This window comes from Myxine glutinosa, chromosome 12 (assembly GCF_964187855.1).
Source record: "Myxine glutinosa chromosome 12, kmMyxGlut1.1, whole genome shotgun sequence".
Taxonomy (NCBI): domain Eukaryota; kingdom Metazoa; phylum Chordata; class Myxini; order Myxiniformes; family Myxinidae; genus Myxine; species Myxine glutinosa.
In genome coordinates this window covers 43,405,499-43,421,715 of record NC_136272.1, presented here as the reverse complement: position 1 = coordinate 43,421,715, position 16,217 = coordinate 43,405,499, and the positions used below count along the sequence as shown (strand labels likewise).

General features: G+C 52.9%; 1 protein-coding gene across 3 annotated transcripts in view; it reads left to right on the top strand.

Moving 5' to 3' along the window:
• The window catches only part of LOC137437895 (sodium- and chloride-dependent creatine transporter 1-like), a 115,437-nt gene that overhangs the window by 39,647 nt on the left and 59,573 nt on the right, over positions 1-16,217 (top strand). For all 3 annotated transcript variants that reach the window (XR_013621086.1, XM_068132607.2, XM_078766766.1), the window contains exon 8: positions 10,063-10,187. Coding sequence is in view for 2 of the 3 variants with exons in the window: in XM_068132607.2 (XP_067988708.1) it covers positions 10,063-10,187 (125 nt within the window). In the remaining variant the exon portion in view is untranslated. The remainder of the gene's footprint in view (positions 1-10,062; positions 10,188-16,217) is intronic.

The window sequence follows — 16,217 nt, the reverse complement described above, 5'->3', positions numbered from 1 at the left end:
TCCTTTTAACTAAAGCTTCCACCCTACCACGCTCCTTGTAATTTAGAACTTTTGCACATTCCTGACTCCCGATATTACGGAGTCAGGGGGTTCAAAATATCCGACTCCCAAACACCAATTTGTTATGGTGGTGTGGTGTGAGGTTACTACAAGGGGTCTGTTCGCCTTCACCCGATCTCCGGTCCTGAAACCACCAGTCAGTCGGGGGACATTACTACAGTCACGGATAACTGCGAAATCCGGCGGGTAGCTAGTCAACAACAGACACCGATTGAAACCACCAAACCGAGCAGGGATCTCGCTCCTTTATTAATGTGCTACCTTACCAGTGGTTTGGTAATCCTAATTGGGGACCATACCCTCAATGGCCACCCATCTGTTATGTATGGCCAAGTGAACCCTGGATGGCTATTGGCAAATTACAGAGCCAATCAGTGGGGCAGAACATCCCGTCTAACTATACTTACACTCTAAGCGAGAGCCGAGAGCGAGAGCACTTGGTGGCCGAGAGCGAAAGTGCTTGGTGGCCGAGAGCGAGAGTGCTTGGTGGCCGAGAGCGAGAGTGCTTGGTGGCCGATAGCGCTTGGTGGACGAGAACTCTTGGTGGACGAGAACTCTTGGTGGACGAGAACGCTTCGTGGACAAGGTCGCGACATGGAAAGGTTGCTTGGTCCTCGAGGGCACTTGCCAATCTGTTCTGTTTGAACATCACAGTCCAGTTGAGGGTGACGTTTTCCCCAGGAGAAGCTTTAATGCTCATGTTGAGAGCTTGCTTGATGGACACCATAAGGAATAAAACGATTCAAGGGAGCATGATGTCTTATTTGGTACTTCCCTTGTCCAGGCTCTCAATATCACCAACTTCATTCACTGGTTTCCACATCCACATCCACATCCACTCTATGGATGTTCAGCCGATCTACCCTATTTCAACCACCGAGAGGGGGTGTGGTTACGACTCCTGTCATTTGGTGATCTTCCTGACAATATCACCTCATTGGCTTCTGCCTGGCCATATCGTCTGAGGGTTGGTCCTGCAACCAGGCTACACCTTCCTGGTGAACAGCCGTTGTTGTTGTCTGCAGAAACTGCCTAACATGATGATGACAGCTGGACGAGAGTGATGACGATGATGACAGCATCTTACTATAATTCACCAAATGTCCGTCCGTTAATTCTAAGGTACCGCAAAAACAGCTCAACCGATCGCAACGATATTTTGGGTGGGTATTCCTGGGACCCCTGGGAGTAAAATAGGCTATATTGTTTTTCCAAGTTTTCCAAGTTTTCCAATTTTCCAATTTTTCAGTTTTTCCAAATACGATGGAATAATATTTACCGACATGAACAGTGATGTGGCTTTTGTTGAAATTCCACAAATACTGTTTATTCTACGTACCAGGAGAGAGTAGATTGACTCCTGACGAACTCTTCCTATATAAACGTGCGGCTCCGAAGTAACATGGTAGCTTGTGCAAAGCGACTGAGAAACAGGTGTAGCGGCCGCTTCCGTGTTACAGATTCGGCACGCACTCTTCACACATAAACTTGCGACTGAGAAAGACGTGCAGCAGCCGCTACCGCTTTGCAGAATTCAATCTTTTTTCAAAATGGGCGCCATGTACTGTTTAGATTTTGATGATTTGCGTGTGATATGATTCAACGGATGTTTATATGAATCGTTTAAAATAAAATAAAAGCCTTCAATTTCTGATATTTTGCCTTTTCATTTGGGCTTGCCAATTGAAGCCCCGCCCATAGGGCGGGTGCCGTTGCTCGTCGTCTTTAATGTATTTAATTGTGGAGTTTCCTAGAAAGAAAAGAAAAGTCTATTTGATTCCACGGTGATTTGCACACGATGAGGGATCCTTGTACTGAGTTAACAGGGTAATTTTCGTCCATTGTACTGAGATAATAGGGTAATTAGTGACGGATGTGGTTGTGGAATTAAAAGGGGAGGGAGTTTTAAGGGGGGATGTTGGGAAGTGGGGGTTGGAAGGCTAAAGAACGAGGGGAGGGGTTTTAGATGGAGGAACGAACTGGTGGATTCAGGTGAGGGGAGTTTCCCATGGGAGTTACTGGGTTTGAAAGGCAAAGAGGGCAGAATCGTGAGGAGTTCCTGTTTGGAAGCTAACGGGCAAGGGACCAGTGATGGATGGGTAGCTGGAGTTAGAACGATTGAAAGGTGGTTTTAAAGCGCGGCGTTACGCGCGCTGCTTGTGAGCAAGGAGGAAGCGGACAAGCGGTAACATATAAACGCCTTTATTCAAGACTACACTGTAACACTGTACCGCTCCGGGCTGGGCGCCCGGTGTCTCTCATGAGGCCACGCCTACCCCTCGGACGTGGCCACCGCCCACTTGGTGCGTGGAATGATGTCACCACGCCAGTGGGCTTTTGTGTCCGCCACACGCGCCCCCCCAGAATTCCCGCGCACCTGGAGGGCCAGTTTGCGGGGCAGACGAATGACCCGGCCGAAGCGCCCCCTGGCGATCGGCGGCGTCCGGGGTGCAGGGATGCCAGGTGGGATGCCCCTGGCTGCTCCTGGGATGGGTGCAGGACCGGGGGGCGGCGTGGCGGCGGGGCTGGGCGGTGCCGGGGGTCCGCCCGCAGGAGGGCGGCCCCGACGTGGGGGTCGGGCCACTGGCGGTGGATGGTCCACATCGAGGTGGGCCGGCTTGAGGCGGTCTACCGAAACGCGGTCAGGAGTACCGCCGATGTCCAGGGTGAAGTGCTTCGCCCCGGTCTCCAGCACGCGGAAAGGCCCGTCGTACGGGGGCCGCAGTGGTGTCCGATGGGCATCGTGGCGGACGAAGACGTACTCCGCCGTGCGAAGCTCCGGGGCGACGTGCGTCGGTGGGTGCCCGTGGCATGCCGTTGGCACCGGGGCGAACCTCTGGGCGGTCTCTTGCAGAGCGGAGCGCTGCTGTGCCGCGGACCATGGTGCCGTGGAGTCGAGGAGGAACTCGCCCGGCACCCGCAGCGGTTGCCCGAAGACCAACTCCGCCGCGGATGCGCGCAGGTCCTCCTTGGGCGCCGTCCGGAGGCCCAGCAGGACCCAGGGGAGCCTGTCGACCCAGCCGCCGTCGCGGAGGGTGGCCCGGAGCGCGGCCTTCAATGAGCGGTGAAATCGCTCACACAGGCCGTTAGCCTGGGGGTGGTAGGCCGTGGTTCGGTGCAGCCGGACCCCGAGCCCCTGCGCAACCGCCCCCCAGAGCTCCGAGGTGAACTGGGGGCCGCGGTCGGATGAGATGTCTGAGGGGGCGCCGAACCGGGCGACCCAGGTGGCGATGAAAGCCTGCGCGACATCGGCCGCCGTTGTCGACGCCAAGGGCACGGCCTCCGGCCACCGGGTGGTGCGGTCCACCATGGTGAGGACGTGGGTGAAACCCCGCGAGGGGGGCAGAGGTCCCACCAGGTCCACGTGGACGTGGTCAAACCGGCGTTCCGGCACCGTGAACGGGGCCAACGGGGCCTGGGTGTGCCGGTGCACCTTGGCGCGCTGGCACGCGAGGCATGTCCTGGCCCAGCCGCGGACGGCCTTCCGGAGGCCATGCCAGACGAACTTGTCGGCGATCAGCCTTTGGGAGGCCCTCGCGCCCGGGTGGGACAGGCCGTGGATGGCGTCAAACACCTGGCGCTGCCAGCCCGCGGGCACAATGGGGCGAGGACGCCCGAGGGAGACGTCGCACAAGAGGGCCGCGCCCGCGCCGTCGAACGGCACCTCGGTGACGCGGAGGCCCGTGACGGCGGTCCGCAAGGCCTGGACGTCGGGGTCAGCGGCCTGGTCCGCTGCCATCCGGGCATAGTCGATGCCGAGGTGGACTGCGTGGGCGACGGCCCGGGAAAGGCAATCCGCCACCGGGTTGTCCTTCCCCGCGACGTGCTGGATGTCCGTCGTGTACTCGGACACGGCCGAGAGGTGACGCTGCTGCCGGGCCGACCACGGCTCGGTGACCTTGCCCATCGCGAAGATCAGCGGCTTGTGGTCGACGAAGGCAGTGAACGCCCGGCCCTCGAGCAGATGGCGGAAGTGCCTGACCGCCAAGTGAAGTCCGAGCAACTCGCGGTCGAAGGTACTGTAACGGCGTTCGGGCGGGCGAAGCTGCCGGCTAAAGAACGCCAGCGGTTGCCAAGCTCCACGCACCCATTGCTCGTGCACCGCGCCCACCGCGTAGTCCGAGGCATCGGTGGTGAGGGCGATCGGTGCATCGGGCGCCGGGTGCGCGAGCATGGTGGCGTTAGCCAAGGCGAGCTTCGCGCCCGTGAACGCCGTGTGCATCTGCTCGGTCCAGGTAACGTCGCCTTTGCCCGGCTTACCTCGGAGAGCTTCGTGCAGGGGGCGCAGGAGCTGGGCGATACGGGGCAGGAACCGATGGTAAAAGTTCACCATGCCCAGGAACTCCTGCAGCCCTCTGATCGTGCGGGGGCGCGGAAACCCCTTCACCGCCTCCACCTTGGCCGGCAGGGGGACGGCTCCGTGCCTGGTGACACGGTGCCCCAGAAAATCGATTGTGGCGGCGCCGAACCGGCACTTTGCGGGGTTCACAATCAGGCCATGCTGGCCCAGGCGTTCGAAGAGCGTGCGGAGGTGGCGTAGGTGCTCTTCTCGGGACGCGCTGGCGACGAGGATATCGTCCAGGTAGACGTAGACAAAATCCAAGTCGCGCAGGACGCTGTCCATCAGTCGCTGGAACGCCTGAGCCGCATTCTTCAGACCGAAGGGCATGCGCAGGAACTCGAAGAGTCCGAATGGCGTGATGACCGCCGTCTTCGGGACGTCCTCCGGCCTGACGGGGACCTGATGGTAGCCGCGTATGAGGTCCACCTTCGAGAAGAAGGACCTGCCCGCCAAACGGGCGGAAAAGTCCTGAATGTGGGGGACGGGGTAGCGGTCGGGAGTCGTGGCGTCATTGAGACGGCGATAGTCCCCGCACGGTCGCCATCCCCCGCCGGGCTTCGGCACGATGTGCAGCGGCGACGCCCAAGTGCTCTCTGAGCGCCGAACGATGCCGAGTCGCTCCAGGGTAGCGAACTCCGCTTTTGCCACCGCCAGCTTCGTCGGCTCGAGGCGGCGTGCCCGGGCGTAGACCGGTGGCCCGACGGTGGGGATGTGATGGGCCACCCCGTGCTTGACGGCCCCCGCCGAGAAGGTGGGCCGCGTGAGGGCCGGGAAACCGGCGAGGAGGCGGGTGAATGCGTCCGCTGCCGGAAGCGTACAGACCAACGTGGCCGGAACCGAATCGTTCGGCAAGCCGCTTGGCAAGCCGCTCGTTGAGCTGGGCAACGCACATGCGAGCGAGCTGAACGTCTCGGCCTGGACAAGCCGTCTGCGCTTGACGTCGACCAGGAGCCCATTAGCGCACAGGAAGTCCGCGCCAAGCAGTGCCATGGGCACGTCGGCGGTGACGAACGTCCATCGGAAAACCTGCCCTCCAAACCGCAGAGAGAGGCAGCGTTTTCCGTACGTACGGATGGGCGTCCCGTTCGCGGCAAGCAGCGCGGGGCCCCCACCCGCGGCGTGCTTGTCTGACATGCCGGCGGGAATGACACTCACCTGTGCTCCCGTGTCGCACAGGTAACGGCGCCCGGAGAAGGTGTCCGTTATGAACAGCAGGCTGCTCGAACGGCCGGCGCTCATCGCCACAATTGAGCGCCGGCCCGGGCGTTTCCCGACCCGTTGAAGGAGCACGGCGGATGACACCGCCGAGCTTCGTGGCCGAACTTGGCGTGGAACCAGCACCAGGTGGTGGAGCTGGAGGAGCGCGGCTGGCTCCGCCAGGCCGGTGGAGTCGACGGGTTTCCCCGCGGTGGCGGTTTTCGCCGCGGCGGTGGGCGGGGCGTGGCGGCGTTCACGAGGTGCGTATCAGCATGCTGCTGAACCACAGCGTGCTGTAGAAGTTGATGCTGTGGAACATCAGCGTGCTGTAGAAGATGATGCTGTGGAACATCAGCGTGCTGTAGAAGATGATGCTGTGGAACAGCAGCGTCGAAGGCCGTGACGGCCACGCCAACGCTCGCCCGCGTGTCCGAAGCGGCGAAGTACTTGTCCGCCTCGGCCGCCAATGCTCGGGGTTCCGTTAGCCCGGTCCCGGCCAACGCGAGGCGAACCTGCGCTGGAAGTTGGCGACGGAAAAGCGCCCGGAATAGCGAACCGGGGGCTTCGTCGCCCAACAGTGACAGCATATGGTCCATTCAGACCGACGGGCGCGTCTCACCGAGCTCGGGGAGATCCAGGAGGCGGTCGGCCCGTGCGTCGTCCGTGAGTCTGAACGTGGCTAGGAGTAGCCGCTTGAGTGCCTCGTACTTGTGGCCGTCCGGTGGGTGGCGAAGGACGGACACAACTCGAGCGGCCGTGCCGGGCCCGAGGGAGGCGACGACGTGGCAGTAGCGCGTGTCATCGCCGGTGAGGTGCCGAAGCTGAAATTGGGCTTCGGCCTGGACGAACCAGACTTCGGCCTGAGCCTCCCAAAATTCCGGAAGTTTGACGAAGGCGGCCATGGCGATGGCGTCGCGTGTGGAAGGATCGCTCCGGCAGATCCAACGTCGAGGGTCACCAATAAAGCGCGGCGTTACGCGCGCTGCTTGTGAGCAAGGAGGAAGCGGACAAGCGGTAACATATAAACGCCTTTATTCAAGACTACACTGTAACACTGTACCGCTCCGGGCTGGGCGCCCGGTGTCTCTCATGAGGCCACGCCTACCCCTCGGACGTGGCCACCGCCCACTTGGTGCGTGGAATGATGTCACCACGCCAGTGGGCTTTTGTGTCCGCCACAGTTTGATAGATGGAGGGATTAAAGAGGGTTTGAAAGATGGATTGTTGGACTAAAAATTGGAAAGTCGGGGGACATTACTCAGGGAATGAAACACGCTAAACTCACAACGCAATTTTCCTCCCCTGTCCCTATAAACCACGAGCGGGAAGTCTATTCGACACACAAATTAAAGACACATCTAATTCTGGGAATTACTACGGTTCTCTGAATGCTTGGGGTCCATTTCCATGGCCGCAACAATACGATATGTAGTTTGGTGTGTGCGCTTGTGTGTTTGACTTGTATGCACTCCTAAACCGCTGGGCGAAATGAGTTGAAATTTGGTGGTTGTACTTGGGGTCTACCCGTAAAAGTTTTCGGCATTAAAGTATTTTTTTGTCATTGGGTTCGGGAGGGGAAGGGAAAGATGACAATGCAAATTCTCTATGATGTGTATTGTGTAACGTCGCCCCCGGTGTTGAGAGAGTGTATTACAAGTCGCGGTTCATTCTAAAATATGCCAATTCTTTGTTATAGTATAATGAAAACTATAGTCATTGTAGATGTGTGTGGGGAAGGAGACGAACCGTCGAAATATGTGTCTGTTTGTGGGACGAAATGCGTTGAACCTAGGTGGTTGTACTCGGGGTATGCATAGGAACGATCTACAAAGCTGGAATGGCCACCCTAACATGTCTTTAATTTTACGTGAGTATCACTTGAGTATCACGTGATTTATGTGAGTAAGAGTGGAATTATCATAATAAAACCAAAAATATCATCGATGTAGGTTATATATATATATATATATATATATATATATATATATATATATATATATATATATATATATATATATATATGTATATATATATTGTTATGAATTTTGGGGTAGAGTGATATATAGATCAGGTAGATCTGTGTAGGTATCATGCTCCGACTGTCATGAAGAAGATGAACCATTTTGATGTACATAAGTAGAGGAACTGTTTAGCCCGGATGTCGGTTTAAGCTTGTATATTTGTGGTCATACGAGGATGGCCTTGTGCTAATTATCATAGGGATTATGCTAATTCCCCTGTGTGTGAGACATTGTGATTCATCCATTGTCCCTTATGGCATTACACCAATAGACACTAGGCAGGCCCAATAGCACAACACATACTAATTAAATTTCCCCCACAATAAAACTCACCGGAAGTGCAGGCAGGAAGCGCCATGCATTGTGCCAACATGGCGATAAAACATTGCTCAGGCAGGCTGAGGCCATGCCCACCTCGCGACGGATTGGTCGAGGGGGTTTGATGGGGAGATCACATCAATGAAAGGCCAGAGTAATGAAGGACTTGTGATTGGCATGGGGCAGAGCAAGGAGCGACCCGTTGATTGGTAGAAGGAAGTGATGGACTGATTGGCCACCGACCGATGGCATGAGGAGGAGAGCGCGAAGCGCTCGGCCAATGTTGAAGGATTGACGTGGGAAGAACATTCTAGAGGTTGAGAGGCGATGGACTGATTGGAAGGGAGGACCGATGACATCAAGAGATAGGATGTAAAAACCATGGCTGGCCGGCATTTTCCCCTCTCGTTTTTGGATCTCTTAGTGCCCGGACCTCGTTCACTACTGCCCTCACGATTCCTCTACTCTGACCTCTTGCCCTCAAGCCTTCCTTCACCCTCGACCCTCTCTCCCTTCTGATACGGACGTTGGGACTTGGGTGCATCGCAGTTCCGTGCCGAATTTGCGAGGACATTGCACGGCAGAGCAAGTGGGCTGCACGCTCGTTTGCTTCGTGTGGGAGGCCTTCACCGGGGCAGAGCGAACAAGGGCGAGTCGAGGCCTTCTTGGTTCCAAGACGTTTTGGCACGCACGGAGCCGCGTCTGGACTGCGCACACAGGGCCGACGCCATCCCCGACGAGACCCGAGTGGTTGAGCTAAGCCCACACACACACGGCGCTTTATTTTCATATATTCTTCCCTTGTGTGTATTATACGTCTGGTGTGGGAGCGCTCCATTTTAGGACATCTAGTTCACCGGCGCGTTTCCTTGTTATCGGGTTCCGTTAAATAAACCTGTTATTTTTGTACATTTTAAATCCTGTTTTCGTTTGAGTTACTTTTTGCAGGTTTGAAGACTGCCCGGGGATCACATAAGGTAAAAGCTTCCAGCTTCTTCTTCTTCTCTCTTCCTCTCACGCGTCGATTATAATAAATCCGCTTTTGAACAACACCTCGAAGTAACGCTCGATTGCTATCCGTGATTTCCCGGTCTTCACCGAGGGGAATCACGCGACTACATATATATACATATATATACATATATATATATATATATACATATATATATATATATATATATATATATATATATATATATATATATATATATATATATATGGGAGCGTACGCTGGATCAGCACGTCACTGCGTCCTTGGACGACTCATCAGCACCATACCGACACACACCACTCTGTGTGCTACAGAATGAGGTGCAAATCCTGCCACCAACCTCCTTGGGAGGTCCAAGTGCCCTGGTACTCATTTCACCGACCTCGGAAGGATGACAGGCTGAGTCAACCCCACCTGGTATTACTTCAATCGCTGAACGGGATTCAAACTCTGGACCTTAGGATCCCAAGCCCACCACCCTAACCATTAGGCCAACACCAGGTACACCAGGTATGTAAGTAAGTAGGTTATCATAAGATAATGATACATAAGAAAACTAAAGACATCATAGACACTGGGCAGTTTAACTTGAAAACTGGAAGTTATTGGTGAAAACAAAACAAAAAAAAACTTCGGGAAGTTAGTTGTACAAATCATTCTCAAATATGCCATTTCTGTGTTAAATAGTATCATGAAAACGAGTCATCAAAGATGTGGCCTGTGGGGGAATTGTGCTGAAACATATGTCTGTTTGTTTGTCGGATGGAATGATTTCAAACTTGATGGTTGAACTTGGGGTGGGCATGCAAACGTTGCACTAAGCTGGGATGGCCACCCCCGACTTGCCGCTTGTCAAATTTCCAGGTTGTCAAAAAATTTTTTGCCACCAAATATTTTCAAACCTCTGACAGATTTTTTCCCGACGGCCTGATTGTCCTGAGAGCTCGGGAATGAAGTGATCAACAGCATGCAATAGAGCTGCAATGGGAAAATGTTGCACAGGGCAAATGGGCATGGGTCAAATCCAATTTAAAATGAAACACTGTACTAAATCATGAATGTTTTCTCAAGAATGCAAAAAGGTTAGGAGTTGCTGTGATAGAATGAAGTTTATGCAATCTTCCATTACACAGAAACTCCATAATCCTGGCGATCATCAACAGCGCCACAAGCGTGTTTGCTGGCTTCCTCGTGTTTTCTGTGCTCGGGTTCATGGCCAAGGAGCAAGGCGTTGCAATCTCCGATGTCGCTCAGTCAGGTATGTGTGCCCATTTCCACCAGTGGGAAATAAATTAACGATAAATGTATTTTCAAGATAAACCTATAAATTAAATATTTTTTTTGCATACAAAATCGAAGCTCATGAAAGATCAAGAACACAATGGATTGGGACACAATATAACAAATGGAACTATTTATTCGCAGGGAAACACCAACAGAAGGGTGTCCAGGTAGTGGGAACAGAGAGCAAGGGATTACGGACACAAGATTTGGAAACAAACACATAATTTAAGCATTCGGCCTTCTCAAGAGCGGAGTCACTGTGGTGCCTTTTGAAGAGGGAAGGGATGGAAAGGGAGCATACATCAGAAACAGACTTAAAGTGATACAATCATGGAAAATTTTTAAGATACATGTTTAAGAGGATGTAATGCCTGCCTATTACTATTAGCACCAAAAAAAATTGTTTGAGACAATAATAAGCTGGATAATCGTTATTTTTAAATTGGACTATTTTCACTTACATTATGCCAATGAGCTGATTCCGTCTTCTACATATATCTGTGTATGTATGTTTATGTAAATATACGAGCGGCAGTCAATAAGTAACCTTAAAATATTTTTCACAACTTGTTTATTGCATGAACGTGTGTAACAACTGTGTTATTTTTCAACATAATCTGCATTGTGTTCAATGCGTTTTTTCCCAGCGCTTTACTAATATAATCCGAAGGGGCAAAGTCTGGCGAGTAGGGTGGATGAGGAAGACACTCAAAATGCAGGTCCTCGATTGTTGGAGCTGTAGCACGGGCAGGGGGCCGAGCATTGTCATGCTGGAGCAAAACACCGGTAGTGAGTAGTCCACGACGTTTTGATCTGATTGCTGGTTTCAGATGATTTTTAAGGAGGTCGCAGTGTGATGCACTGGTGACTGTGGTCCCTCTGGGCATGTAATGGTCTACAAGTGAGCCTCGGATATCCCAGAAGAGCTTTAGCATCACTTTTCCAGCGGACGTCTGTGTGCGGAATTTTTTGGGCTTTGGCGCAGTTGAATGGCGCCACTCTTTGCTTGCCCTCTTTGTTTCTGGCTGAAAGTAGTGGACCCAGCTTTCATCCCCAGTCACTACGCGCTGTAAGAAAGCGTCGCCTTCTGTTTCGTAACGTCACAGAAGTTTTTCACATGCGTCCACTCACAGTTCTTTCAGTTCGGGTGTGAGTTGTCTGGGAACCCACCTTGCAGACACTTTGCAGAACCCCAGCACGTTGTGAATGATATGGTGTGCTGAACCATGCGTAATGTTCAATTCGGAAAACCCCTTTATCCAGCGTAATGCGACGGTTTTCCTTCAGCACATGCTCAACTCCTGCAGCCATTTCTGGTGTATCGGCTGTGTGAGGCCAGCCCAAGCGAGCAGCGTCTGCCACACTGGACACTCCACTTTTAAACTTCTTGTCCCAGTCGTATACCTGCTGCAGCGATAAACATGCGTCACCATATTGCATCTTCATTCTGCAATGGATTTCACTGGGGTTCACACCCTCACTTTCCAAGAATCTGATGACAGAACGTTGCTCCTCCCTGGTGCATGCTCCTAAGGGAGCCGCCATCTTGGAACTGCTCTACTGACGTCATACGATCAATGTTGCCAGATCTAAAACAGGCAAAACATGACTCTTACCCATAGATATAACATATGTCGTCTACAACAACACACATTACATTCACAAATTTATATCGCCATTTTAAGGTTACCTATTGACTGGCCCTCATATATGTATATATATATATATATATATTGTTGTGGATATGAGGACTGCATATATTTTTTTTTATTGTGTGCTGTATGATTATTATTATTGTTGTTGTGCTGTGCCTCCTGCCTCCGGAGCTGTGTAAGATCAAAAGGGCGTCCCATAGTCCACAAGCATACACGTCAGCCAATCATAGGATATTCATGTTCGATAGTTATATCTTATTCTGTGTTTTAAGATAAGGCTGTGTCTCCCATTAATTGAAATACTCCATTGCACCAGTGAAAGAGAATAGATCCCCTTCCATTCCCATCCCCAAAAATCCCCATTTCCTTCACATCCCCCCTTTCGTGATTGCCGACCCTCGATTGCCATATTACATCCCCTCTCGTCATTGCTGAGCCTCGATTCCCAATCACCTCCCCTCCAATAGCCGCCATTGACCACGAGGCTCGAGTCAGGGAAGAAAGGCGTGTCTCCACCTCGTCAGAGGAGGGGAGGGGCGCGCCCGCCCGTCGTCGTCCGGGGCGGAGCCCGAGGGTCGCGCGACCAACCAGGGCCGCGGTGAGTGACCCGGTAGGTGTGCCCTCGGAGTCGGCGGCTTGATTTCGCTGGAGGTGATAAAAGCGACTGTAAGGGACTGCTTTATGAGAGAGGCCTTGGAGATGAGCATGAGCCATGAGATGAGAAGAGAAGAGAAGAAGAAAGAAAGATGCACTCTGGGTTGGTCGGAGAAAGAGAGAGAGAGGAGGAGTTGGTCGCACCGAGAAAGAGAGAGAGAAGAGTTGGTCTGAGTCGGTTGCAAAAGGAGGGTCAGTGGTCACAGTTGGTTGCGGTGGTGAGGAGTCGGTGGTGAAAAGCGAGTGAGACAAGTCCTGGGAACGCAGCGGACGGAGGCCGCAGCCGCAAGACCACCCAGCCGCCAAAGGGGGCCTGAACGGCGGTTTGGAGCAGGGCCAAAGAGGAACGGCGGCTGCTGAACGCGCCGGTTGTGCTGCGGGACCCCCCTTGGACCTCTCCCTCTCCCTCCAGCCATCCACCTTCTGCCATTCCTGGCATCCCCCGCGTGAGTCAGCGTTCTGTTTGTTCTGTCCTGGGATAAGTTAAGCCTGTAGGTAAGCTAAATTTGCACTGTGTCACCTGCGTCTTATGTGTTGTAAATAAAACTTGATTGCTCCTTTTTGCTTGTGTGTGTAAATAATAAAACCCATTACTCGTCTGTACGTCTTCTCGTTTTATTCCTTTTCCTCTTTGCATTCGTCGTTTTTGTCTTTTCCCCTCATTGAGCAGCTGCGGTGCGATCCGGCCAAAGTCTGGGTGAATCGGGTGAGTTTTGTTAGGTCGCGGTTTTAAACCACCGCTCGGTCTATAACATCCTAACCGCGATCTATAACAATATATATATATATATTGTTACAGACGCGGTTGTGGATGTTAGTTTACCGAGCGGTTTGGTATGACCACGTCTGCACAGTTTACCCGATTATGCTCGAACGTTGCCGAGTCGCGCTACGCTAGGTCAATGAAGGAAAAGACACACGGCTGGATTAAAATGACACGACACCAAGGGTTCAGTTCTCAAGACCTCCGGAGGAGGTTATATTAAGGCGGAAGGTTAGATTACAACTACAAGAGGGACATCATAGAAAGATAGGCACTTAGACACACTTATCTTATTCCCTGACAGACGACAGATAAACAGGACAAAACTGACTCACACGGGGATTGATGGCAAGGAAAGGCAGAATCGATCGCTCCAGGTGCACCTGGGCTCAGGGCAGGATCGACCCGGTCCAAAAGATGCAGGAGGTCTCACAGCGCTCGAGGTGGCGTCTTGTCTGCTCAAGCTGGGGGCGCATCTGACGTCACGTCCGGTGAGTCGCTTCGTATATCCGGCGGTGAGTGACACGCCCTCGGCTCGTTAGCTCCGCCCCAGCTGGAATCGGCACGTTGCTTCTCATTGGGTGCGTGCGGGGGGGGGTTACCGGCTCCACCCTTGACGAGGGGCTGACAAGGAGCCCCTTCGTGGTAACCCCGCCGGAGCGCATCGTCAATGGCGGCTAACCGAGCCGGTGTGAGGACGCACACTCCCCCGCGCAGCGCCGTTGTTGTAGTTGTTGTTTGTAGTTGTAGTTGTAGTTGTTGTTTGGGGAAGAAGATGGGAGGAGGTTTGGGAAGGTCCTAAACTCACTACTGGTGCCATATAATCACATTCTGGTGCAACGAAGAGTCAGAATTAATGGAAACGAGTCCTTAACTGACATAGACTAAGAATAACTAGCAAGATGTCCGAAAGTTGTCTACGTGAGATGCGGTGGACCTGGGCACGACATTTAATGGGGGAATAAGGGGAAGGTCGGTTCTACAGAGTGTTGTTTACAGACAATGGGACTAGGGAATGGGGGATTGGGGATAGTTGGGGAGTATTGGGGAAATAGGGGAGTATTTACAAGCGGATATTGAGGCCAAATGCCATATCCGCAACATTGCACCCTTCTCTACCCTCGGGGCGTCCCGACCCGATAAATTTTTACCTAGTTTAGTGTGGCACTCAGATGTAGTTCCCACTACTATTAACTCTACCCTGAGTGCGACAGTTTTACAGATATTCACAAATGAGTAAATATGTCCCCCTGCGACGTTGCACCCTTCTCCTCACAGAAACACACCCACAGGATAACCGAATTGCGGAAAGAATTCGCAAACTAAACATACAGCCGGTAGGGAGCATTATTTACAAGACTACGCTGATATTTACACTACGATCCAGGACCTGTTTTTGGAGGGACACATGCAGATGTTATGCATAGAGAGAGCACGCATGCCAGCATCGATACACCAACCCACGAGTGCTCTGTGGCCTACGGCCTTTAATAATGTGCAGAGCACCCCTTCCAAGCATCAAAAGCACCACCCCATCACACAGTCAGCACCATCCGGTGCACCAATAAAGTGTCTATAAATCACGGTGTGGTGTCGCAGCCGGCCGATGGTCTGCCGCTGGTCTTGCCTTCGTGTGGTGCACTTGGCCTTCTTGCCTCTTTCAAAAATAAAGAAAGGCGCCAACCGCGTCCATTTCTATATTGTGGCCGTCAGGGGGCCAACTATTAGTGGTTCACCTGTTTGGCATAGGTGCCACGTTGACCCAGAGGTCCATCAATGGGTGGTGCTTGGCCGCAAAAGAACTGCGGTCCATTGTGGGTGGCCACAAACATTGCGGTCCATATGGTGTATCGATCCCAGCAGCAAGCAGCGAAAGTGCAGGCCCACAACTGCGGCGCCAGCACCTCTCTCTCCTCTCTCTCTACCCCAAAGCCAGATCCTCGGAGGTGGGAGACAAAAGAACAAGACAAGTGAGTAAGGTGGTAAGGGCGCAAAAGTGCACGCAATGCAAGGTAATGCACACTGGGGGCACATGGGAACCAGGTGAGACAGGTACGTTCCTACCGTACGCCCCCCCCCCCCACCAAGTAACCTACATGGCCCCTCCCTTACCCCTTACTGTATCCACAAAACACAACACTACCCATAAACATCTACTTTACAAATCAACAAACGTCCCTACTGTCTTCCCCGTTCCTCCCATAAACCAAATTCGTCTTCTCTCCCTCCTAACCAATCAAATTTGCCATTTTCAACTCTCATCAAAATTTGCCATCTCCAACTCAACATCATAATTTGCTATCACCAATTCATCATCAGTCCCTCCTAGGGAGGGAGAGATGGAATCACCCCAATGTCTCATCCACGTCGTGATGCGTCTCACAAATCCAACAGCAATTCTCATTTCCTGCACCAAAACAAAGAAAACACAGGTGTGGAGTCATCATCATCACCACAGGTAAGTGGCTGCGTATGGTGCGACAGGTTCATCAATCCTAACTATTTCCTAAATGACTTTAACAACTTTACATTACCCGGGGTCTTTCTCCGGCCAAACCATTGGCCCTCTTACACTATGGGTTCTAAAAACCAATTCCCATTGACCAAACTGTGGTGCTTTTCAATTTGGGGTCTCACTCCCCCGATTCATCTCCCGGTGCCCTCGCACAATTTCTGGGCCGCGACGTGTAGCTCTCCCAGCAGGTCTACCCACCTGCACACCTCCACCACCGTAGTTGCCACCCGAGCTTACCTGCTCCTTACCCTAACCTAACTACCTGGGGAAAGCCCTCTGGCGCTCTCCCCTTTCGGTGCCCTCTCTGGCACTGGGCTACCCGGGTCCGTCCTCCGGATCCTCGGGCCCCATCCACAACTCTACCGGCTCCCAGAGCCCACCTGCGGCCTCACCTGGCCGACATCCTCACAGTGGTGG